Below are 24,189 nucleotides of genomic sequence, written 5' to 3'. Positions count from 1 at the left end.
CCCTCTGCCCACCTCCTTCCAGGCCCCAGAATGTGCCCAAGACCAAGGGACATGGTGGGGAGCGGAGGGGTCGGGAGTCCCACTTGGTAACCAAGCACTCTGCGACTCTAGGGCAGCCGATGGTCACTGCTGTGCTGTGACCCTCCAGAGTGTGAGCTCATCATTGGCAGGGACTTTGCATTACTCATGTATGTGCTCAGTCTAAGTGCCCACGGCCTGGCCCAGCGCGGGACAGGCCCTCCATTCCTCACCCACACGACGTGTTTGCTGATCGGTTCTGTCTGCGGAACAGTACATCAATGACTGTTAAATAGTCCAATATTTGGAGTGGTTAGTCTGATTACAGTCCTCCATTAACGGAGATGAGATTTCACTATTTTTAATTAAATTACTTCAGTATAGCACACTAGGTCCTGAGGTGGGTAAACACAAAAGCCTTCATTTATCTCTAAGAGGAGGCCCAGCCCGCACACATGCGGGCCGCTCAGCCCAGGGCACCGTGGGCCTGTCCTGAGCAGCTGGTTTGCGCCCTGCCTCCAACACTCCCTAGCTGGGAGCCTCAGGCTGGATACTTATTACTTATGCTCCCTTTCCTTGGCAAATAAGGGAAAGTGAAAGGATCAAATGGAGATAACTAGAGTGTCTTCCTCACAGAGGTGCCGAGAGGCTGAAGTGAGTGAAGACGAGGAAATCACCGTAGACGGTGCCCGGCACGTCGTAAGCGCACAATCTCATCGTTCATTCTGTAGAAGAGACCAAGCCATACAGGTCTAAAGATTAATTACAGCAGGTGGGCTAGCTGAAATGCCCCCATAGAAAATAGAACCCCAAATCTCTGAGTCTACGCTATGCTTGGAAACCCTAGGCAATGGCATTCTGGTTCGACGGAGGCGAGGAATCGCCAGCACAGAGCAACCCTTGAACTTTTGAGGTCTACCTCTGGGCCACGGGGCCTCCTCCCCAGAACACCACCCTGTGGCCGTCCTACATGAAGACTGCCACTGAGGCCAACTACCTCCTCTTTTATACGCGGTCCTACTTGAGTCGGAGGCAAAGCAAGTCACTGGACCCCTCCAGATTGACTAGATTCAGTTATTGAATGTACTTAGTAAATAACAAACGTGGGAAATGTCACACGTGCCAAAAGTATCCAAATGCTGCTTTCTAAAATAAACATTAAATTGGGAGAGGAGCTAACATTTCAAGCAAGTTACAAATGCATGAATTAGCCTCTTCTCTGCAGGATAATTACACCAGGCAAGAGGCTCTTTGGAACTAAGGAAATGTTACTGGGATGGGCTATACATTGTCACGAACTCACACAGTCTAGGCTGGGGTGGGAAAGGTCCAACAGGTTGGGGTTACTCGTTAAACAGGGAACAACGGGCTGTCACTGCACCTCAACGACTTTGCCAAGCTCTGTTCTCATCCCCTGACGTCTCCCTCCCTGCAGTATGGCACACTGTATGTCCTCTGATCCCCCCAAACACCCTCAACTCCCGAGGTCCGGCCTTAATGCACTAAGCACTCGGAATAATTCCTAGCATAAAATAGGAGCTCAAAAAATGTTTGTTGGCTGGATATATGAATGAATATACAGTTTTTATGGGCCTTGTTCTGAGTGCTCGCATTCTGAGAAACTGAGGTTTTCCCCAGAGAAGGGTTTCAAAATCTTACGGTGTTGGCCATCAGGAGTGCTTTCTTCAACGATGTACAGTGATCCTCGTGTCTAGACAACTTTGTGACAATGTCTTCCTTGCAAGATTGATTTCCAGAGGTGATGCTACAGAAGAATGAAGAGAAAAACAGAAAGAAGGTTATGTTCTTGTACTTTCTTCTTTCTTAATGCAAAAGAAAAAAAAAAAAGGAGTTGACAACTATCATAAGGCTTCCTGAAAGTGTCATGTGGTTGTGCAGACCCACTGCTGCTCAGGTGGCATGGTGCCTGACCAGGGAGAGGGTGTGAAAGCCATGAGCCTTGCTGTGCCATCACTCTCCCCTTCCCACACCACCTAACCATGGCCAGCTAACCGTGGCCCACTAACCGTGGCCATGGCTGGCTAACCGTGGCCAGCCATCTTGCCAGTCTGTGCCTTTGGTCTCAAAAGAGTCCAGACGGGATGCCCGGGTGGCTCAGTCAGTTGGGTATCTGACTCTTGATTTCAGCTCAAGTCATGATCTCACTGTTATGAGGTTGAGCCCTGCATGGAGCCTGCTTGGGATTCTCTCTTTCCCTCTAGCTCTGTCTCTCCCCTCCCCACTCACTTGTGTGACCAGGAAAGAGAGCACGATCACTGCTGAGATCACTTCCCTGTGTGTGTGGGCAGCATGCCGAGGCACGCTCACCCACATGATAACTGAGGGCACACACTTCCCGTGGTAAAGTAGGGGAATGTCGACCTTCACAAGCTCCCCTTCTCTGTTGACAATGGCCATGGCCACCTACATTATCGGACCCTCTCCCTTTCTTGCTTTGTCCATCCATGCCCTGAGCACAGGGCCACCAGCCCAGATGTGGGCTCCTGAAGGCCTACAATCACCGTCCCTGGAGATCAAAGCCAACTTCACCCTGATCAGAAGGGGGCTGCAGGGTCCCGTGATACCAACCTACAGATGCCCTGGCCGGCCTCTGCTTTTCAGTGTTCAGTGAGACAGGATGACATTCCCCAATAAATAAAGAAGGGTAATGAATCAACTGAACGATTCTCACATTCGGTTGGGGATTTTATCGCTCCATCCACATGGCCATCCTGGCTCTTCCCGGTGGTACAAAAACATATAAACACACACACCTACTACCATCTCTAAGAGACGCATAAAGTAGCAGAATTCCTGAGTCTGAGTTACTCATGTGACTCACTGGAGCCTGGTGTTTCTACAGATCACTGGCACAGGAAGGAGTAGAAGCTTCTGCAGTAATTATTACCTTCTACAGTACCACTGAGTACTTCTTTGTACTTCTTTGGGGTGTGTGTGTTGGGGGGGCTACTGTCTCATGCACCGTGGAATATTTAGTGGCACCCCTGGTCTCCACCCACTAGAAATCAGGAGCACCCCCATCCCAGCTGTGACAACCAAAAATGTCTCGTGAAATTGCTAAAGGTCTCCTGGGGTGTGGGGATTGCCCCCAGTTGAGAATCACTGTTTCAAAGTAAATAAAACTCACATTTTAATTCTTCCCTATCTTTCAGATAAGAAAATCATTAAAAACAAACAAACCAGAAGTAACTTAAGAAATAAACTCAGAAAGTTGCATCTCAGGAATGGAGTGGGGGACGGAGGGGGCGGGGAGGGAGCTCTAAATCCTAGAAGGCTGGTAACCAGGGCAGTTCACCAAATATTTGTGAATCCCTGAGACAGGAACAGGACCTGGTGAAAAGGGACTTGGCCCTGTGGTACAGTTTGCTTTACAATAGCGCCTAGTGCTTTCGATGAACGTGCCGAGATGATAAAGCCTGTCTTTTTCTTTAAGAGTCACATAGGGCAATCAAGGCAGGAAACACACCAACACCAACAAAACACTTCTTCGAGCAAAGGCCTAAACTCTAAAATATCATATTATTAAGTATTTTCTTTACAGGTTGGCCCCCGTCACAGTTTATGTGATCATGAAATCTGAGGTTATAATAGACACTCGAATGAAAACAGAAATAACTCAAGGCAAATAACATTCCTGACCCACGCTATCCGCACCACGCAGAGAACAAGTGAACAAGTGAATATGGGTTGCTCCCTTCTAGAGAACACTTAACCAAACATGCTCATACACAACTTTACACTTACAGCTCAGTGTAACATTGGCAGTGTTGATGTGCATTATCTTGAACGTTCCAGCTCTATTTCTGCCTTCACTCACTAAACAGAAGATCTACTTAAGACCCTGATAGTCTTATTTTTTTCATCTAGAAGCTTGAAATAATAATTATATTCATCTTACAGTTGAAGGCCATTTTAAATAAGAGTACTGTATGGGAAACAATTGATACACTGCAAATCACTACAAAAAGTTCATAATTATACAAGGAAGACGAATTTGTCATTCAAAAAAATGACAAAAAAGTAATTCAGATATTCTCTAACATTTTATAGATTTTGATATGCATAACTAAAATTTAGTTCTTTTTTTAAAAATTTTATTATGTTACATTAGTCACCATACAGTACACATCATTAGTTTTTGATGTTTTGATGTCGTGTCCCATGATACGTTGTTTGCGGATAATACCCAGTGCTCCATGCAATACGTGCCCTCCTTAATACCCATCACTGGGTTAACCCATCCCCCCACCACCCCTCCCCTCTAAAACCCTCAGTTTGTTTCCCGGGGTCTCTCACGGTTCGTCTCCGCCTCTGATTCCGCCCCCCTTCATTTCCCCCTTCCTTCTCCTAATGTCCTCCCTGCTATTCCTTATGCTCCACATATAAGTGAAATCACATGATAATTGTCTTTCTCCGCTTGACTTATTTCACTTAGCATAATCTCCTCCAGTCCCTTTCCGATGGCTGAGTCGTATTCTATTGTATATATGAACCACATCTTCTTTGTCCATTCCTCTGTTGAAGGGCATCTCGGCTCCTTCCACAGTTTGGCTATTGTGGACACTGCTGCTATGAACACTGGGGCGCATGTGCCCCTTCTTTTCACTACATCTGTATCTTTGGGGGTAAATACCCAGTAGTGCAATTGCTGGGCCATAGGGTAGCTCTATTTTTAACTTTTTGAGGACGCTCCATACTGTTTTCCAAAGTGGCTGCACCAACTTGCATTCCCATCAACAGTGTAAGAAGGTTCCCCTTTCTCCACATCCTCTCCAACACTTGTTGTTTCCTGCCTTGTTAATTTTTGCCATTTTAACTGGTGCAATGTGGTATCTCAATGTGCTTTCAAAATTTAGTTCTTTTATTTGTATTATTGTTATTTTTTTACATACCTATTTCTTTTTGTCAGGGGAACTGTACTGTTGACTTCCATCCACTGGGACTCATAAAGCGATGTTAGAAATTGTTTCCAATTGATTTTGCTGGTGGTTTTAAGTCCAAATCTGGATTTAAAAAAATAAAAATATTATTTTAAACATTTTTTCTATAATGCTGCATGGATTAGATGTTTAATATTGAATTGAAGATGGCAGCAATGAATTTATATGAAGTTTCAAATCTAAGGTAAACAAAACAATTTAGTAAAATTGTACTACATATTGACTTTCAGAAAGCAAGGAAAATCAAGCTGATTCTATATCTCCATGTCTCTGCTTTCCCTTAGCAGGAGCATACATTGAAAGAAGAAACAAGGGATTTGATTAAAATTCTCATGTCCATGAACTAATTCTTTCAAAGTCACTATTTGGAGAGCTCAGTCACTGTGGGAGGCAGAATAAAGACCTGGAAGGCATCCACATCCTAACTGCTGGGATTTGTGAGTATGACCTCAGAGGGCAAAAAAGGACTCCATGGAAGTGATTAGGGGCGTGGCCCCGAACATGGGAGGGCACCCAGCTTAACCAGGTGGGCCAATCTAATCACAGGAGTTCTTAAAATTGGAGCTTTTCTCCCAGCTGCAGCCAGAAAAAGATGTGAGGACAGGAGATACGAGGACAGGAGATGCAACGGCAGGAGAAGGGCCAAAGCAGAGACAGCAGATGGAGGAAGGACCACGTGCCCAGGAACGCAGGTGCCTCCAGAAGCTGGAAAAGGCAAGAAACAAACTCCCCATCTCTCCTCTAGGCTTGTGGCACTTTGTGAAGATAGCAGTTGAAAACTAGGACAGATTTTAAATCTCAGCGAGAATAAGTAAGTGGAAAATTATTCAAAAGCAAACTGGCAACGTTACTGTAGCCCCATGGCTCGGGGTGCGGGGATTCTGGCATAACAAGATGGCAGCGGAAGCAGCCCAATGGGAGCCTGGAAAGACCAGAGTGCAGCTCCCTGCTCCTTCATTCCTCACCCTTGTCAGACAAGTTGCTCACTCTTCTGATTATTTTTCTCATCTATAAAATGAGAATAATGTCATCTACTGGGAGGGTTGCTTTAAGGATGAAAGCTACTAGATCAAGAATCCCCTCCCACAGTCCGTGTCACCAGCAGGTGTTCAACCACATTCCCTTCCCCACTGTCCATGTGACTTAGCCACTAAGCATCATCCAAGCTTCCATAACAGGGCGGCAAAAAGAATTTGGGCTGAGATCCGAAAACAACAGTTATGAGATGCAAAAGTGGGAGACACCACAAGATAGATTACCCTGCTTGGATGGCTAAAATTAGTGGCTGTAAGGAATCCGGTCTGTGTGGATCAGATGTGGGCCATGTGAGAAACTGCAAGTGTGCGTGTGTACACACACACATATGCACAGGGTCATCTGGCCATACTGGCCCTTCAACTCTTCTGAAGGGTTATACTTTTCCATGTCCTAGGTCCCTCACGCTTGCTGCTTCCTTTGCCAACTGCCACACTCCTGCCAGTCTTCCTAAGCTTTAGTGAATTCTGCACCACTTTCAAGTTCAACTTTTTAATTACTTTCTCAAGGAAGCCTTCTCTGATTTCGATAACCAGGCCCCTTTGCCCTATTAGCTTGTCTCAAAGCACTATGCCTCCTTCCTTTGCAGCATTTATCACTAAGGATTAATACTATTAGTATTTAATATTTATACAGGTCCTTGATCGTGATTGTGATTATAGCACCTAATACTTGATAAATGGTTATTACTTCTACTTCTGCTCTTAGCACCATGTATGTGTTCATGAGAAAGAGAGATATTGATTGACTGATTTTCATTAGCTATGCATGGCAACATCATTAAGTACACTGTGACAGTGGTCTAATGCCCAGCTGTTTACATACAAAACAAAGTTTCATCATTTGTTCCCAGCCTGCCTTCCCCACCTTGCCCATGATTTTGATAGTTTGTTAAAACTATCTATTTTCACCATAAATTTCAGCAAGTCAGAAATTAATTTTTATAGTGGAAACACTGTGCCTACCATTAAAAGCCGAATCAGCTTCATATAGTACATTTAGGAAACTACCTTACTCTCTAGGGGGAAAAAATCAAATTAGATCTTCACTCCATACATTATACCAAAATAAATTCAAAATAGATGAAGGAGTGAAATATAAACACTTGGACCATTAAAAAAGGAAAATCCAGGCATATATTCACCTGGTATTGGAATAAGAATGGGTTTTTAAGCAGTATTTAAGAGGGGGTTCACAAACCTCCTTTGTTAATAACATCAACATAAAAAATTTCCATACACCAGAAATACTGAAACAACAATTTAAGAGCTAAACAACAGACTTGCAAAGTTATCTATCATAAATATGCATAACAAATTGCTAATTTTCTTAAAACATTAAGTGCTTGTACAAAGTAATATAAGGAAAACTAAGACTTGATTTCTTCTTCCAGTGATAGCTCAGGAAGATCCTAGTAGACCAGTTCCCCTGCCGAGAATCACAATAAGTGCTGGGTGTAATACCAAAGGCAACTACAGAGTGAACAGAAGTGGGCACATTCTGGTAGGGAATCCACACAGAGAGTAGAGGAGCTGTGAGTATTTTCAATGCTTTCAGCCTGGGGCTAGGCACTGCAGCACAAGGGGTGGCAAGGACGTCAGTTAAAAAGAAAAAAAGAAAAAAGAAAGGTATGTCCTGGAAGACTAGAAGACAAAACCCAGGTGAGCCATAACCCTAGAGAGAAAGAGGAAATCCTGGAAGAGAAGGAACTAGAAAGGGATTCCCAAATTCTGTCCTACCACATTTCTGACTGGCTCTGAACCTACTCAGTATTGCTTAGCCAAACACAAAAGATCTGAACTAAGATCAGAGTTGCCACCCAAGAAACAAAATTTGCAGTTTGAGTCCAACCAAGATAACTGCCTGTAAGACAAAAGAAAGAGCATTCATCAAAAAAATAGTAACAAAATTTAGTTTTCACAATATTCAAAATGTTGAGCACATACACGCTCTCTCTCTCAAATAAATAAGCCTTAAAAAATGATAAAATAAAAGATAAAATAAAACTATAGAACATATTTTACAAAACAGGAAAATGGAATATTACTAGGCAGAAAAGTCTGACATACATACAATTAGAATCACATAAGGAGAGGAGAGAATGAATGGGGCAGAAAAGAGTATCAGAAGACAGAACGGTCAAAATTTCTCCAAATTTGATTAAAGATATCCATTTACAGATTGAAGATGTTCAATAAAAATCAAGTAGAACACGCATGAAAAAGGCCACGTCAAGGCTCATTACACAGTCAGGAGTAAATCTTGAATGCAGCAAAAGAAAAATTACTCATCACATGTAGGAGGGCAACAATTTAACAGATGACTTCTCATCCAAAACCATGGAAGCCAAAAGAAGTGGAACAACATCATGAAGTACAGAAAGAAGAGAAATCACCCAAGAATTTTCCAGCTAAGAAAATATCCTTTAAAAATGAAGGCTAGGGGCACCTGGGTGGCTCAGTGGGTTAAGCCGCTGCCTTCGGCTCAGGTCATAATCTCAGGGTCCTGGGATCGAGTCCCGCATCGGGCTCTCTGCTCAGCAGGGAGCCTGCTTCCCCCTCTCTCTCTGCCTGCCTCTCCATCTACTTGTGATTTCTCTCTGTCAAATAAATAAAATCTTTAAAAAAAAAAAAATGAAGGCTAAATGAAGACATTTCTAAATAAAAGAAATTTAAGGGAATCCATCTTTAGCAGGAAGTTTTTCAGGCTGAAGGGAAATGATAGTAGATGGAGACATCAACTCCTCAGAAAAGAATAAAGTATCAGAAATGGTAAATATTTGAAAAAATACAAAGGCTACTTTTTTCCCTTGCTTTTTATCTTCTTAATTTATTCATAGTTATATAAAGAAAATAACATTGTTTTGGGAAGTTTATAACATAGATAAGTATACCACATATAATACCTACAGTATAAAGGAACAGGGCAGAATATAGATTCATATTGCTTACATAGGTTCTACATTTTTTAAAAGATTTTATTTATTTGACAGAGTGAGAGAGATCACAAGTAGGCAGAGAGAGAGGGGAAAGCAGCATCCCCCCCAACCCCGAGCAGAGAGCCTGATACGGTGCTTGATCCCAGGACCCCGAGATCATGACCTGAGCCGAAGACAGAGGCTTAACCCACTGAGCCACCCAGGGGCCCCTAGGTTCTACATCTTATGTGAAGTGGTACAGTGTTAATTGTATACAGGCTGGGAGTTGTAAAGATGTACACTATAATCCCCATGAAAAATTATACAAAGAAGTATAGCTTAAAAGACCATAAGAAAATTAAAACTGAATTCTCAAAAAAATTTTCAATTATCTGAAAAGAAAAGAGCAAACAAGCAAAAAGGAAAAACAGGAGACTCAAATCCAAATACATCAGTAATTACTTTGAATATTAATGGACTAAACACAACTGGATTTTTATTTTTATTTTTTTTTAAAGATTTTATTTATTTATTTGACAGAGAGAGATCACAAGCAGGCAGAGAAGCAGAGAGGCAGGCAGAGAGACAGAGAGAGAGGGAAGCAGGCTCCCTGCTGAGCAGAGAGCCCGATGTGGGACTTGATCCCAGGACCCTGAGATCATGACCTGAGCCGAAGGCAGCGGCTTAACCCACTGAGCCACCCAGGCACCCCAACAACTGGATTTCTAAAAAGAGATCCAGATTTGTGGTTTCACAAAAAAGGCACATTTACTGTTTTGTTTTTTGAGAGAGGGAGAGCGAGAGAGAGCATGTGCAAGCAGTAGTGGGCGGAGGGCCAGACGGAGGGGGAGAGAAAAAATGTTGATCAGGATCCACACTTAGTGGAGATCATGACCTGAACCCAAGTCAAGAATCAGACGCTTAGCCAACTGAAGCCACCCAGGCACCCCAAAATGCACATTTACTCTAAAGACAGAGATAGGTTAAAAATAAAAGGAAACTATCTTAAGCCACATGATCAAGGTCAACCTCAGTAGTGACAAGTCACACTGTGTACTATGCACCCTTGGTTTGAGGTGACAAGAATGATACTTTACCTCTGTGGTGTCTAAGAACACATTGTCCCAATCCAGTCAGTCAAATCCCTGTTGAGAGACCCTCTATAAAATATCTCACCTATAATCCTTAAAACTGGCAAGGTCATGAAAAAACAAGGGAAATCTGAGAAAGTGTCAGAACCAAAAGGAGCTTAAGGACACATGACTACTAAATATAATGTAAATTAAACATCTAAATAAGTGGGAAGATATACCATGCTCATGGAGTAGAAAACTGAATACGATTAAAGTGGCAATTCTCCCCACCGTATTCACAATCAAATTCCTAACAGGCTTTGTTTTTGTTTTGTGTTTTTGTTTTTTAATATTGAGAAACTGATTCTAAAACGTAGAGAAAGGTAAAGACTCTAGAATAGTCCAACAATTTTGAAAGAGAAGAACAAGTCTGGAGGACTTTCACAACCTAATTTCAAGACTTAACCATTTAGCTACAGTAATCAAGACAGTGTGTTATTGATGTGAGAATAAACCTATAGATTAATAGAAGAGACTAGAGTCCAGAAACCTATTCACTCTTATACAGTCAACTGATCTTCAGCAAAGGTGCAAAGTAGTTCAACAGAGAAATGACAGCCTTTTGAACAAATGATGCTGGAACAACTGGATATCTAGAAAGAAGGAGAGTGAATCTTCACCCCTACCCCACACTATACACAAAAATTGACTATAAATGGATCTCCCATAAAAATTACCCATAACAAATTTTTAAGTAGAGAAAACATATTTCATCAAAATTAGAAACTTTTGTATTTCAAAATACAAAGCTACGAAAAGAGAAAAGCAAGCCACACTGAGAGTAAATATGTGAAAATATGTAGCTAACGAAGAACTCGCATCTAGGATATATAAAGAACTTTTGCAAATCAATAATAGGGAAATGAACATTCCAGTAAAAATGGACAAAAGATCTGTACATATACTTTTTAAAAGAATATACATGAATGGTCAATAATCACATGAAAATAGGCTCAACATCGTTAGTCATCAGGAAAATGCAAATTAAACGACATGAAATACCTCTACACCCTACTAGAATGGGTAAAATTAAGAACTGTGGTAATACCAAGCATTAAGGAGGGTGTAAAGCATCTTGCATGTTATTGATGGAAGCGCAAAAACAGCAGTTACTTCAGAAAGCAGTTTGACGGTGTCTCATAAATGTAAACATACACTCAAACCTACACTCCAGCAATTTTATTATTAGGTATTCACCCACGAGAAATACAAACATGTATAAGCCCCAAGATTTGTAAGTGTTTATAAAGTATCTTCCCTAATGACCCCAAACTGAAAACAACCCAAATGTCTGTCAACTGGTGAATGGATTAGCAAATTGTGGTAAACAAATATGGTGGAGCACACCTCGGCCATTAGAAATGCAGGGGCTCCTGGGTGGCTCAGCGGATTAAGCCTCTGCCTTCGGCTCAGGTCATGATCTCAGGGTCCTGGGATTGAGCCCCGCATCAGGCTCTCTGCTCAGTGGGAAGCCTGTTTACCCCCTCCCTCTCTGCCTACTTGTGATCTCTCTGTGCAAATAAAGAAAATCTTAAAAAAAAAAAAAAAAAAAAAGAAATGTTGGGATACGCAACAGGATGGATGCATGTTAAAAACATGGTTAAATGAGGAAAGTAGTCCAACACAAAAGGGTACAACCTGTATGATTCCATTTATGACAAAGCCTAGAAAAGCCAAAACCATAGTGACAATGACAGAGAATGATCAGTGGTTGCTGGAGCTGAGGGTCAGAGAAGGGAGGGGTTGGTTACAAAGAGCCGAGAGTAGAATTATAGGATCATGAAAGTATTCTACATATTGACTATGGCAGGGGTTAGATAAAGAGATACAACTGCTAAACTCATTAAACTGTGACCTTGAGAATGAATTTTATTTTAGTAACTTCTACTGGAGTAAACATTTTTTTAAAGATTTTACTTATTTATTTGATAGAGATCACAAGTAGGCAGAGAGGTAGGAAGAGAAAGAGATGGGAAGCAGGATCTCCACAGAGCAGACAGCCCAATGTGGGGCTCGATCCCAGGACCCTGGGATCATGACCCGAGTCAAAGGCAGAGGCTTTAACCCACTGAGCCACCCAGATGTCCCTGGAGTAAAATATTTTTAAAACACTGAAGAACGTCAAAGGTCACAGACGAATAATTATTCACAGAGAAAGCACCTAAAACATATAAACATGAAAAATGTGCAAGTCAACAGCAACCAACGACCTGAAATCAAAACAACAGTGAGCAACTCTGCTTCTACCGGTCATTTTCGCAAGGATCTAGAAGTGGCAATGTGGAATGTCGGCAAAAAGGCTCTCACCAGCCACCTTCATAAGAATAAATTAACACTTCCGGAAATGCATTTGAGCAATACATAACGGAAACCTTGGACATGTTCAAACTTTGGGCTCAGGAGTTAACATGTTGTAGCCATTAAAAATTAACTTCAAAGGCTTTCCAAGGACATACACAAATGCTCCTGGTAATAATACCGTGTCATAGGATCTCAACAATGTTAAGGGTGCATGGTGTCTGTGTACGTGTGCACACAAAGAAATTCTGGAAGGAAATATACTAAATAAAATACCAGTAGCGGTTAACTCTGGCTATTCCAGTAATGGGTCATTTGTTTTTCCTTCATGGTTCCCCTATTTTCCAGTTTGAGCTTCCAGCCTTTATAATCAACATGTATAAACACTGAATGAAACAATTTTTGAAAAATCAGTGCCAATTTTGCTAGAAATCACATGACCAACCATTCTCCAAAGGTCACAAAGCTATAGTTGAGACTTTTAGTCTTAAAAATGTCCCAGGGGCGCTCGCTCGCGCTCTCTCTGCCTCAGGCAGCTCTCTCTCTGGACTCCGATGCTCGGGGCCCTAAGCATTCCCATCGTACTCTCCCATTCTGTGAAGCCAGGTAGAGACTTACAGCAGCACCCGGCTCCGTCTATGGAGCAGGGAAAAGGAAGACTCGGATTTGTGACAGTCTGGATTCCATTCAACAAGTGGGTCCTGTCCGAGGAGGCAGCAAAGAGAAACAGGGTGGAGAGACTAAATCCCATGAGCCAGAGGAACCAAGAAGGCTCAGCCAGAGGGAGAGACTCATCAGAACCGCAAGGATGGGCAGATCTGTGATGGGGGGTGGGGAGCGGGGGAGGCAACGGTGAGAGACAGAGAGACAGAGGAGGATGTAACAAGTGTGGGAAACGGACCACCTCACTGGCTGACTCCGCCTCCTCCGCGCAGCGGCTGATGCTAACAACCCCCTTCTCTCACTTCTCTTCTCTGTCCATATGCTGTCTCTTGACAACCTCCTCTATTCTCTGGCTTGAGATACCATCTAGATTGATCTGTACAAAGCTGATACCCATATTTCTTTCTCTAGACTGGACTTCTTTTTCTGAGCTTCCAATAGCCTACTCAACATCAGTAGTCGCATTTCTAACAGGCATCTCAAACTTAACACGTCCAGTATTAAACTCTGGACTTCTGCTGCCTGTTTTCCTTCCTCCTGTCTTCGACTATACCAAGTTCCCACTTCCATGAAGGCTTCTGCATGGGACTGTTGGCCTGGATGCTCTCTCACAGGAAATACAACGTGACTGGTGCACTCTAAATTTGTGCAACACAGCAGACTTTGTTTCTGCATGCCTGATGCTTTCATGAAGGTCTCATCTTAAATGCCATCTCCCCCAAGAAGTCTTCCCTGATTGCCTTATCTGGGATAGATTTGCCCCATGCATCATGATCGAGAGCTGGTTTATTGGCTTCTGAGTTAATAATATGTGTTGGTAAGAAACAGCACATTCAGGATTTTTAGCATCCTCTTCCCCAAGCCCACTGACACTGCATTTCTAAGGGTCTCTGAAGGGAGATTATGGGGCCCCAAGAGAGGCCACAGAGAGAACAGTAGCTACAGGGTCGAAATTTGCAGCTCACCTAAGAGAAACAGGCCACTGGGCAAATGGACCAAGATAATAAAACTCCACCAGAGCACCAAATAAATTCTTGAGGGGGGAGGGTAGATGTTGGCCTGAGCAAAGTGCATGAGATACAGGCTCGAGCTGTCTTGTGTATGAAAGGACATGATAGCCAGGGGCTTGCCAAGTCCCAGTCCACACTGCCGCTTCCCGTGTCCTGGACAAGTGCCCCTACATACTGCCAAGGTATGGACATGCACTAACGCTAGCTGTAAGTTGCCCCTTCCTCTCTTCAAAGATAAGGGCATGCAAGTAACTGAAGGTGGCATTAACTTGGGGACGATCGCTGTATTTTGCCAGAAAACAAAATAACTTGTGTATTTTAACTTTATTAGTAGCAAATGACACATCACTTGTGACACGTTCCATCACCCCATTCCAGCATGCCATGAGACAGGAATTCAGAGCTGCACGTCCCAGAGAGAGACAGAGAGGGCCTGAAGTGGTCTGCTGGCCGGGGAGCACAGAGACGAGCTGTGCTCATCGCTCCTATGACCATCTAGGGCAAGGTCATTCTGCAAACAAAACAAGTTTGCAAAATCCCACATATTCCTCTCGTGGATATTCATGATGTTGAGTTAATATAGTAACAGCCATGAGATGTCCTCATAGTTAGGAGTTGGGAAACTTCCTTCTATAGCTACACCTTGGGAGAACTCACCACCACGAGCTAGGACATAATCAGGGTGATTCAGCCCATGAGGGTTTCTGGCACAAGCTAACTGAATACAGGGTCCTTAGGAAAGACCAAGGTGCTGCCTGATATTTACAGAACACACTGATAATTCTAGGTCTGATGGGAAGAAGACTGACTTGGTCGTTAATGTGGGAATTCATGACCTATTGCCCAGGTCACAGACCAAAACCAATTCACAGACCCAAACCCCCTTAATTAAGGTAGAATTTGGATATCTTTGAGGAACAACCCTATAATATAGCCATATGCATATACAGAGAATCTTCCCTCAAACCTTGCCCAGAAGATCCTTCAGCCATACCAAAAGGACTATGTATGAAGGAAAGAAAATACCTAGACCACCCAGGGTTATTAGATAGTGACTCTGAACTAACAATAATCCATGGGGAGCCCAGGTGCCCACATGGTCTGCCGGGTCACGGTGCAGGCTTATGGAGGAGAGAAGAAACCCAAATCCATGTTGTAGAGGGTCAGGTAGGGTTACAGGCTCATCCTGTGCTTACTTCTCCAGGCTCCATACATGGTGGAAACAGTCATTCTTAGTCACTGCAGAACCCTCATATTTGTCCTTTGATCCATGAAATAAGGGGCTATGATGATAGGAAGGACCAAGTGGAAAACCCAACGCTTAGCAAAGGGTTTAAAAATCTTACCACTTCCCTGGAGCGCATCACAAAATAAAAGACAAGGGCAAGAGGCTGACTTCTACCATACTCCGTCTGAATCACCATTTCCCGATGCAAGAGCTACTTGGATATTTGAAAATGACTGGATTATTGTAAATTTAATCAAGCAATGATGCCAGTCACACATGCAAATCAACACAGCCCCTGGCATCTGGTATGTAGCTATAGACGTATCAAATGCTAATGTTTCAATCTCCTTTTCAAGTTTCCCTTTACACAGCCGGGAGATCTGTTCACCTCCAAATCTTATCTCAAGACTATGTCAAATCACCTGCTTCCTGCCACGTTATAATGTGAGGGAACTCTGATCAAGGCTTGCCCGGAGAGTCCTACAGATATTGGCCAAGGAGCTGTGTTACGGTTTCTTTCTTTCTTTTTTTTTAAGTTATTGATTTCTTTATTTAGAGTGAGCAAGCAGGGAGGAGGGGCAGAGGGAGAGGAAAAGAGAGAATCTTAAGCAGATTCTGCTCTGAGCGCACGGCTCAACAGGGGCCTTGATCTCATGACCCCGAGATCACGACCTGAGCCGAAATCAAGGGTTGGGTGTACAACAGACTGAGTCACCCAGGTACCCCACCACGTGGCCATGGATTGTTCTGGTGTGGCTACAACCACCACACTGGCCCACAACACGATGATATTATATTAACTGGATCTACTAAGAATGAAATAACAAATATCCCAGGGGCCTCAGAAAGGCAGAGAAGATAAACCCCATGGAATTTCAAGGTCTTATTTACAATCTGGTCAAGTAACTAGGGATCCAGAAGCCTAAGGCATGCTGGCATAGTTCCTCCAAAGTGAAAAACCAATGAATTAGCCTTTGGCTGCCCATTGCAAGAAAAGATTCGTATGCTTGAAGGGTGTCTCTGGATTTTGGAGATAGTTTTGTCCTGCTGTTCTGGGTAACCCAGCAGTTCTGAGTGCGGCATTTAGTAAGAAACAATTTGCAAGGCTCGAGCTGTAGTGTAAATTGTTGTCCCATCACAAAAAAGCATGGCTTCTGAATGTATTTATGTCCTCTGTAAGTCCCACTGCGGGGAGAGGGGGGAGGCAGCCACGTGGATTATCAGGAGGAAAGCTGACCTGCCCTGAAAGTCCTGGCCATTCACTTTGCCCCGGCAACCTGGTGCTTGTTCAGGGGCTTCCATGTGAAAGTGGTCACGGAGATCGCTGTGCATTGTGGTCAGGAATGGACGCTGTGCATTGGTTTGAAAATAGGGACCTCTCATCACTAAAGATGAGTTAACTGCTGCCTACCTAAGTCCCCAGGCTGCCAATGGCAGAGGCCAAACCTGAGCCCCCTTTTTTTTTTAAGATTGTATTTTATTTATTTACAGACAGAGATCACAGGTAGGCAGAGAGGCAGGCAGAGGGGTTGGAGGGGGGAAGCAGGCTCCCTGCTGAGCAGAGAGCCTGCTTTGGGGCTGGATCCCAGGATCCTGGAATCATAACCTGTGCCGAAGGCAGGGGCTTTAACCCACTAAGCCACCCAGGTGCCCCAACTCTGAGCCCTTTAATGGCCCCTTTCCCTACGTGGGCTTCCTAGTCACCTGGCAAAGATTCCATTGGACCCCTTTCCACATGGAGGGAGCAGTGATCTGTCTCGATGCATATTCCAGACGCAAATTTGCCTTGCCTGCCTGAAACGCTTCTATCACTTATCATCTGTGGACCTCCAGAAAGCTTTATGCACCACTGGGATGCCCTGCCATCACAGAAAAAAAACGGAGGGACTCATCTGATGGTGGTGACGGTGTGGCAATAAGCCCAGATCCACAGAACATGCTGGTCTTGCCACATATCCCATCACCAGAACAGACTTGATAGAATGCTTGGTAGCTCTCTGATGACTCATCTACATTCAGCTGAGAGGAAATCCCCAGGGCTTAGGGACCTGTTCTACAGGATGCACCGTGCCTTGAGCCAGTAGAGAGTAAAGAGTAGCCAATAAAGAGATGACCATTGAGCACTGAGATCCTGTGAAAAGAAGGTTGGGTGCCCCAGGGGACTGGAAGGCAAGAGGAGAGAAGGTGGGCTAATTACCCCCCGAGCCCCCTCCCTGCCACATGGCCATGATCATGTTCTTAGACCTTATCTGCTCTCTAGTGACCTCCTCTTTAGCTATCTGCCTTGCTCCTTTCAGTAACTTCCCCCTCTCCTATCCCTTCAGGCCCAGGGGAGAGAAAGGCTTCCCCATCTACTGATTTCATTTAATCTTGCCCTCATGTGAGTAAAGCATCCTTCAATAAACTCGTGTCCATCTGATTTCTGCCTGGATCCTGACCACTGTATGTCGGAGGTTAAGACCACCATGGTAGAGTACAGAACAGCTCCCTTACCCCCAAAAGCCCCCTTGTGCTCCATCCCCCGGAGTCACACCTCCTCTGCCCCTAGCCGTGGCAATTACTGATCTCTCTTCCATTCCTATTGTTTTGCCTTTTCCAGAATGTCACATAGATGGAAGAGATCCTAGACGCGTGGGTTAAAGAGGTTTGGACAATAATTGAAAACATACCACTGGGTATTGGTTCTACGCTTAATGTAATTTGGGCTAAATGGCTTACTGTTTCTGCTTGTAGAGCTTCTGTTGGGCACTCCCAGGGTGAGTGGGAAAATTCTCACCGGGAGATGTTTCTGAGCGAGAACGTGTTCACATGATGAATAAGAAAGTATCTCGGCGAATACACAAGTCAGAGCAAGTCACTGTCTTTATTCCCTCCCCTCAGCTCTCCCTCAAACCCCACTCTTCATATTTAAACACTGATTTTATTTTTAACAGATGTACTTTATATAAAAGCCTAGGCAACATCGAAAAGCACAGCACGTTAGCAATAAAGGTCAAGTTAGTTGTTCAATTAAAGTCTACCATTACATTAAAATAAAAATATATATGGAAAACGGCTTTTTAAAGTCTCTAGAATATGATTGCAGTCAAGATTTTATGCTTTGTTACCAAGATGTTAGGGTTTTTAATTTAGGCCCTAGATCTTGAGTATTTTGTTCTAAAACACAACAAACTCAACAAGATGCCTTTTTTTCCTCCCTATACTATCCATTTTCGAGTTGGATAGGAGGAATAATTTCTCCAGCCATTTTATTATGAAGGTTTAGATTTTACTTTACTTTCTTGCTTTATTCTTTCCTATGTTGTCTGAGATTTTTTTTAAAGGATGTATTTTTAAGTTTTATTTCTCAAATTAAGAAGAACTAAAATGAACTTTTTTCTTTCCGTGTAGACTTTTACGAGTTTTTTTTTAATTTTTTCAATTTATTTATTTTCAGAAAAACAGTATTCATTATTTTTTCACCACACCCAGTGCTCCATGCAATCCGTGCCCTCCATAATACCCACCACCTGGTACCCCAACCTCGCACCCCCCCCCGCCACTTCAAACCCCTCAGATTGTTTTTCAGAGTCCATAGTCTCTCGTGATTCACCTCCCCTTCCAATTTCCCCCAACTCCCTTCTCCTATCTAACACCCCTTGTCCTCCATGATATTTGTTATGCTCCACAAATAAGTGAAACCATATGATAATTGACTCTCTCTGCTTGACTTATTTCACTCAGCATCATCTCTTCCAGTCCCGTCCATGTTGCTACAAAAGTTTTAACCCACATACAGATTCACGTCACCACTGCCCCACACAAGACGCAGAACAGCTCCATCACCCCACGGCCTTCCCAGCGCTGCCCCTCCAGAGTCGGACCTCCCCCCGCCGACCCCAGTCCTAGAGACCAATGACCTCCTCTTTGATCCTACTGTTTTGTCTCCTCCTGAATGTCCTAGAGACAGACTCCTAGAGCAGCAGCCTTTGAGACTGGTTCTTCCGAATGTCGCTGGCATTCAGTGCCGTTCGCGTCGGAAGCTCATCCCTTCCTATCGCTGAGAGATATGCCATCGTGCTGATGGCCCAGTTTGCTTGTCCAATCGCCTGCTGAAGGACACTTGGAGCCGTTCCCATTTGGGTGAATTATGACCAGAGCTACTATGAACATTCATGTACAGATTTTTTTAGTGAAATTTTGGTATTTTTTCAATACAAAAGTCATACAGAATTAGCCCAGCACAATCACAGACCCATGAAGCTGCGAGGGCAGATCCGGGGCGCTCAGGTGCTCACTTCTGGCAACAACAGGTGTGCCCTTGTCCCCACACTGTCCCTCCCAGAAGTCTGCATTGTTCTGCCTCCTCGGTGGCTGCAGAGGAGAGCAAGGCAGGGAGGAAACAGCCCTGCCACTCGCTGCCACTGGGGATGACACCAGTCCCACCTCTGACGCCTGTTTCATGGGGCCAGTGCTTTCCTCGTAGAAACCAGCAGGTTCTCTCTTCTTAGGAGGTGACATAATGAGAGGTAAGTCCCCAACCATCACCCTCTAAGGTCAAGAAATCACCGTGACAGTGCTGGGAACCCGGTGTTCTCTCTGAAGGTGAGACGGCAAACAACACAGCAGGTGGATGGGCCAGTGTAGACCACACTGTACAGAAATGTCCGCACAGGAGAGTCATCTAGAGTGATGGAACAGACTGGAAGGACACATTAAACCAAACTATGGAGAGAATTGAATGTATGACAAAGCAGACATTAGAAACAAGGGGGAAAGAATAATAAGTGGTGGTGGTAAAACAGATTATCTATTTGGGAAAAGAATGTGAATTTGGATGCCCACCTTATGTCAGGATGAATTAAAGTGTTTTGTTTTCAAAGACTAAGAAAAACAAGCAGAGTAGAAAAGCATATTTATATCAAGCCTGGGCAGGAATGACGAATTTATAGATTACGCAACAGAAGACATTCCAAAAGAAGATTAATGTATTTGATTATATTAAAACCTAAACTTGAGAACAATGAGGTGTCACGTGAACGAAGGGGAAGCAGCAGGCTGGAAAGAACGGCAGCAGGAGCCGCCCTGCCTATGACAGAAAAGGGTTCTCTCTTAATAATTAATTAATTACAAAAAATTATTAAACAGAAAGGTGATAAAACTGACTTCAAATGCCGGCAGCGGGGGCATTCCCCAGTCAGGACACAAGGAGGATCCCCATCAGGGGAGATGCGATCAGCGCGCGGCCTCACGGAATGGTCCAGGCCCAGCATTGCTCCAAGAAATATAAATTAAGACAATAACGAGGCACCATTTTATACCTCTTAAGCTATCAATATTTTAAAACAATGTTAATATTCAATGCCAGAAGGCATATGAAACTAGAACACTCATACGACGTTGACGGGGATATAAATCACTATTATTTTTTCAGATTGGGCGATCCTTATAAAAATGCACACAGTTATTTGCACTCCGGCCTTGAATTGGACACAAAGCCAGTCCCTGACCCCTTGGCGGCGGCCATGACCCCAGTCCCCTCCCGAGCCCTTGCCCGCCCTCTACTCCACCTCTGGCTCCCTCTTGCCTCCGGCTTCTGTCAGGCCCTGGACCATGACACGGTGGGGTTGCCTGTCTTGGGGCTTTCCCCCTGGTGTCTCAGGTCTCTGCTTAAAGCTCATTTGCAGAGAAGCTTCCTGAGGTCCTCCCCAACACTCTCACGATGGCCCCATCACACTGCACACCTCCCTTCAGCCCGGTGCGTCTGTGGACTGTCACCTCACCCGCTAGCAGGTAGTACCCTCTGAGTGCAGGGCCCATGTCTTCCTCTCCAATGAGTCCCTAGCGCCTAGCACAGCACCTGGCACATAGTGAAGGCTCCAGAACTACCCATGGACTGGCTAAACAAATAAATGAAAGAACATGTGCAAATCTGAAGAAACCAAAGACTCAAGAGTGACTTGGTTAGAAACATTCTGGTCTATAGAACTGAAGAGCCCAGATGGGCGGTCATGACCCCATCCACCAGCCCCAGTGGAATGCTGCTTGCTTCCTCTGGATGGCATGTCTTCCCCCAGCCACCCACGTGGGAGACTCTTCTACATCTCTCGAAGTTTCCATTCAGCTCTGTTTACTCTCTGGAGACTTTTCTAACTTCCCAGCCAGCAGGAACACATTAAGGTAAGATTTCTGGCAACATAGTGGCTCTCTCCCCAACCTCCTCATATAATCACAGAAATATATCAACCAATACATCAACTATATCAACACTTACTGGAATAAATATATCAACAAAATGATCTTAAACATACGGTACAAATTGAAACCAAGAAAGGGAAATCCACAGGTGCCAGAAGCCTGGGGCAGAGAGAATGTGAGTTATTCCCACAAGAGCCCAGGGAGGGTGTCAGACCTGGACGGAGCAGCCTGTGCTAAAGGCAGCCCTGGGACCTCCCGCAGGCACTAAGAGGCTTGGGTTTAATGCCAATTCGGGGCTCAGAGACCTGAGCCTGCTAGACTGGGAGATCTGGCACAGTTGAGAGTTTAGGAACCAAAACAGAGTCTAGGAAAACAGAAAGGAACCCAGACAGATAAAGACATGGAAAATGCAAGGAAGTCTAAGAGACAGGGAAAGTGGAAGGACGAAGTTCAACAAATATTTAATAAGACTTCCAGAAGAAAAGGCCAGTGAGAGCGGAGTAGAGACAATACCCAAAGAGTAGCAGCAGGGCATGTTCTACAATTCATGAAAGATACTAATCCTCACCGTGAGGCAGCACGTGTCTGGGGAGGTTAAATAAACAGACATCTCTAGCAAGACACATTGTAGGGAAACTGGAAAGTAACAACAATAAAGAGAAAAATCTTGAAGGCAACCAGAAAAAGAAAAAACAGATCACCCAGAAAGTACTGGCAATTAGACAGCAGACTCGCAACAGCAACAGGAGAGGCCGGAAGACCGTCAAGAGTGTCTTTCAGAAGACAGCTCTCAGATAAGAACTGTATTCCCTGTGTAATCTCCATTAAAGAGTGAGTGGAAAATAGACATTTTTGAAAACAAAGACTAACCGCCCCCACCCCCCGCCCACTCACAGCACCTCACTTAAAGGATTATTACGGAACACACTTCAGGAAATTGAATTCTGAATGAGGGGTGAGACTGAAGAAGTAGTGGTGAGCCAACAAAGTGGTAAATCTGGGAAAACCTACAAACAAACACAGATTGCAAGAAAAAAACAAAAAAACCCCACAACAGCACACCCAATAATGAAGACTAATTCGGGTCCTACCAAAACAAAGCCAGATTGAAACACTAGCAGATAGGAACATATCCATTGAAGCCGCTTGTTTTATTCAGGACAGTAGAAATATTGTGAACTTTTGGCTTTATCGGTTCAGAACATGTGTTAAAAATTTAAGGGTAACTTCTTCTATAAGAAGAGAAATAAATTATTTAAGTCTCAAGACAGTGGAGGGGAAAGCGCATGATAAGGAAAACTTAGACAGAACCAAACACAGTGGAGGAGGGAAAAAGAAAAAGAACCGAGAAAAATCAGAGAGATAACCATAGAGCAGTAGAAGGAAAAAACCCAAACACACCCATAACAAGACACAGGAACATGCTACACCTGACTGCTGAAAAGGCAAAGATGTTCATTTGGAATTTTTTAAACACAGATATGCTGTTTTACAAGAAGCATACTACGTAGTAGTAACGGTGACAATTAAATAGTTGAGAAAAGACACACCGGACAAACACCGATCCAAAGAAAACTGTTACGGGTATTTCAGTATCCAAGAAGACAAGCCACAGAAGCGAGAGGGACAGAAAGGTAACACCATAATTATAAAGGGAAGAGTTGACAGGAAGACAGGACAGGTCTTAACTTGCAGATATGTGCACCAGAAGACAAACCTGATTCATAATTCAAGATACCCATACTTGGTATTCACCGCACTGTTGTCCCTTGTGTCCAGTTCTACTGGGAATCATGGGTGAACTCAACAGAGGGCACAACTCAGAAATCCCTGGGTCTCTGGTGAGAACACACTGTCACAATGGCACAACTGCGGCTGCCCTTAGTGTCCTAATACATATGTTACTCTGCACGCCCATTGTGGTCTTCATAGCTACCATCGTTCTGGTGGTCCCTGCTGCTGTGGGACTCTTTGTAATTTGTTTCTAGGTTCTTAGCACTTTCCATAATGTCTGGTAGAGAAAGGGACTCAATATGCATCTATTTCTTTTTTTCTTTTTAAAGATTTTATTTATTTATTTGACAGACAGAGATCCCAAGTAGGCAGAGAGGCAGGCAGAGAGAGAGGGGGAAGCAGGCTCCCTAATGAGCAGAGAGTCCGATGCAGGGCTCAATCCCAGGACCCTGGGATCATGACCTGAGCTGAAGGTAGAGGCTTTAACCCACTGAGCCACCCAGGCGCCCCAATATACATCTATTTTAATTATCATTTTGTGGGTGCCTCGTGTCTCTGTTGGTTGAGCGCCAGACTCTTGGTTTCGACTCAGGTCATGAGCTCAGGATCTTGGGATGGAATCCCACATCAGGCTCTGTGTTCAGTGTGGAATCTCTCTCTTTAATAAATAAATAAAATCGGGGCACCTCGGTGGCTCAGTGGGTTAAAGCCTCTACCTTCGGCTCAGGTCATGATCCCAGGGTCCTGGGATCAAGCCCCACATTATGCTCTCTGCTCAGCAGGGAGCCTGCTTCCTCCTCTGTCTCTGCCTGCCTCTTTGCCTACTTGGGATCTCTGTCTGTCAAATAAATAAATAAAATCTTTAAAAATAAATAAAGAAATAAAATCTTAAAATAACTTTGAAGATGATGAAGCCAACATCATGCCTGTCTGTCATATGCATCCCTATTTGAAAAGCACAACGTAAAACTGTAGATGTACTTTAATTACAAATACACACAACTTACATATGTAT

At 43.9% G+C, this 24,189-nt stretch overlaps 1 protein-coding gene across 7 annotated transcripts in view; it reads right to left on the bottom strand.

The window, feature by feature from the left end:
• EFCAB6 (EF-hand calcium binding domain 6) overlaps nt 1–24,189 on the bottom strand; it is a 220,497-nt gene that overhangs the window by 115,713 nt on the left and 80,595 nt on the right. For all 7 annotated transcript variants that reach the window (XM_032346007.1, XM_032346009.1, XM_032346008.1 and 4 more), the window contains 2 exons: nt 4,932–5,042; nt 1,678–1,783 (listed from right to left, as the gene is read on the bottom strand). In XM_032346007.1, coding sequence (XP_032201898.1) covers nt 1,678–1,783; nt 4,932–5,042 — 217 coding nt within the window. The remainder of the gene's footprint in view (nt 1–1,677; nt 1,784–4,931; nt 5,043–24,189) is intronic.

This window comes from Mustela erminea, chromosome 6, assembly GCF_009829155.1.
Source record: "Mustela erminea isolate mMusErm1 chromosome 6, mMusErm1.Pri, whole genome shotgun sequence".
Taxonomy (NCBI): Eukaryota; Metazoa; Chordata; class Mammalia; order Carnivora; family Mustelidae; genus Mustela; species Mustela erminea.
The sequence above is the reverse complement of the archived record's forward strand: the minus strand, read 5'-3'. Positions and strand labels throughout refer to the sequence as shown.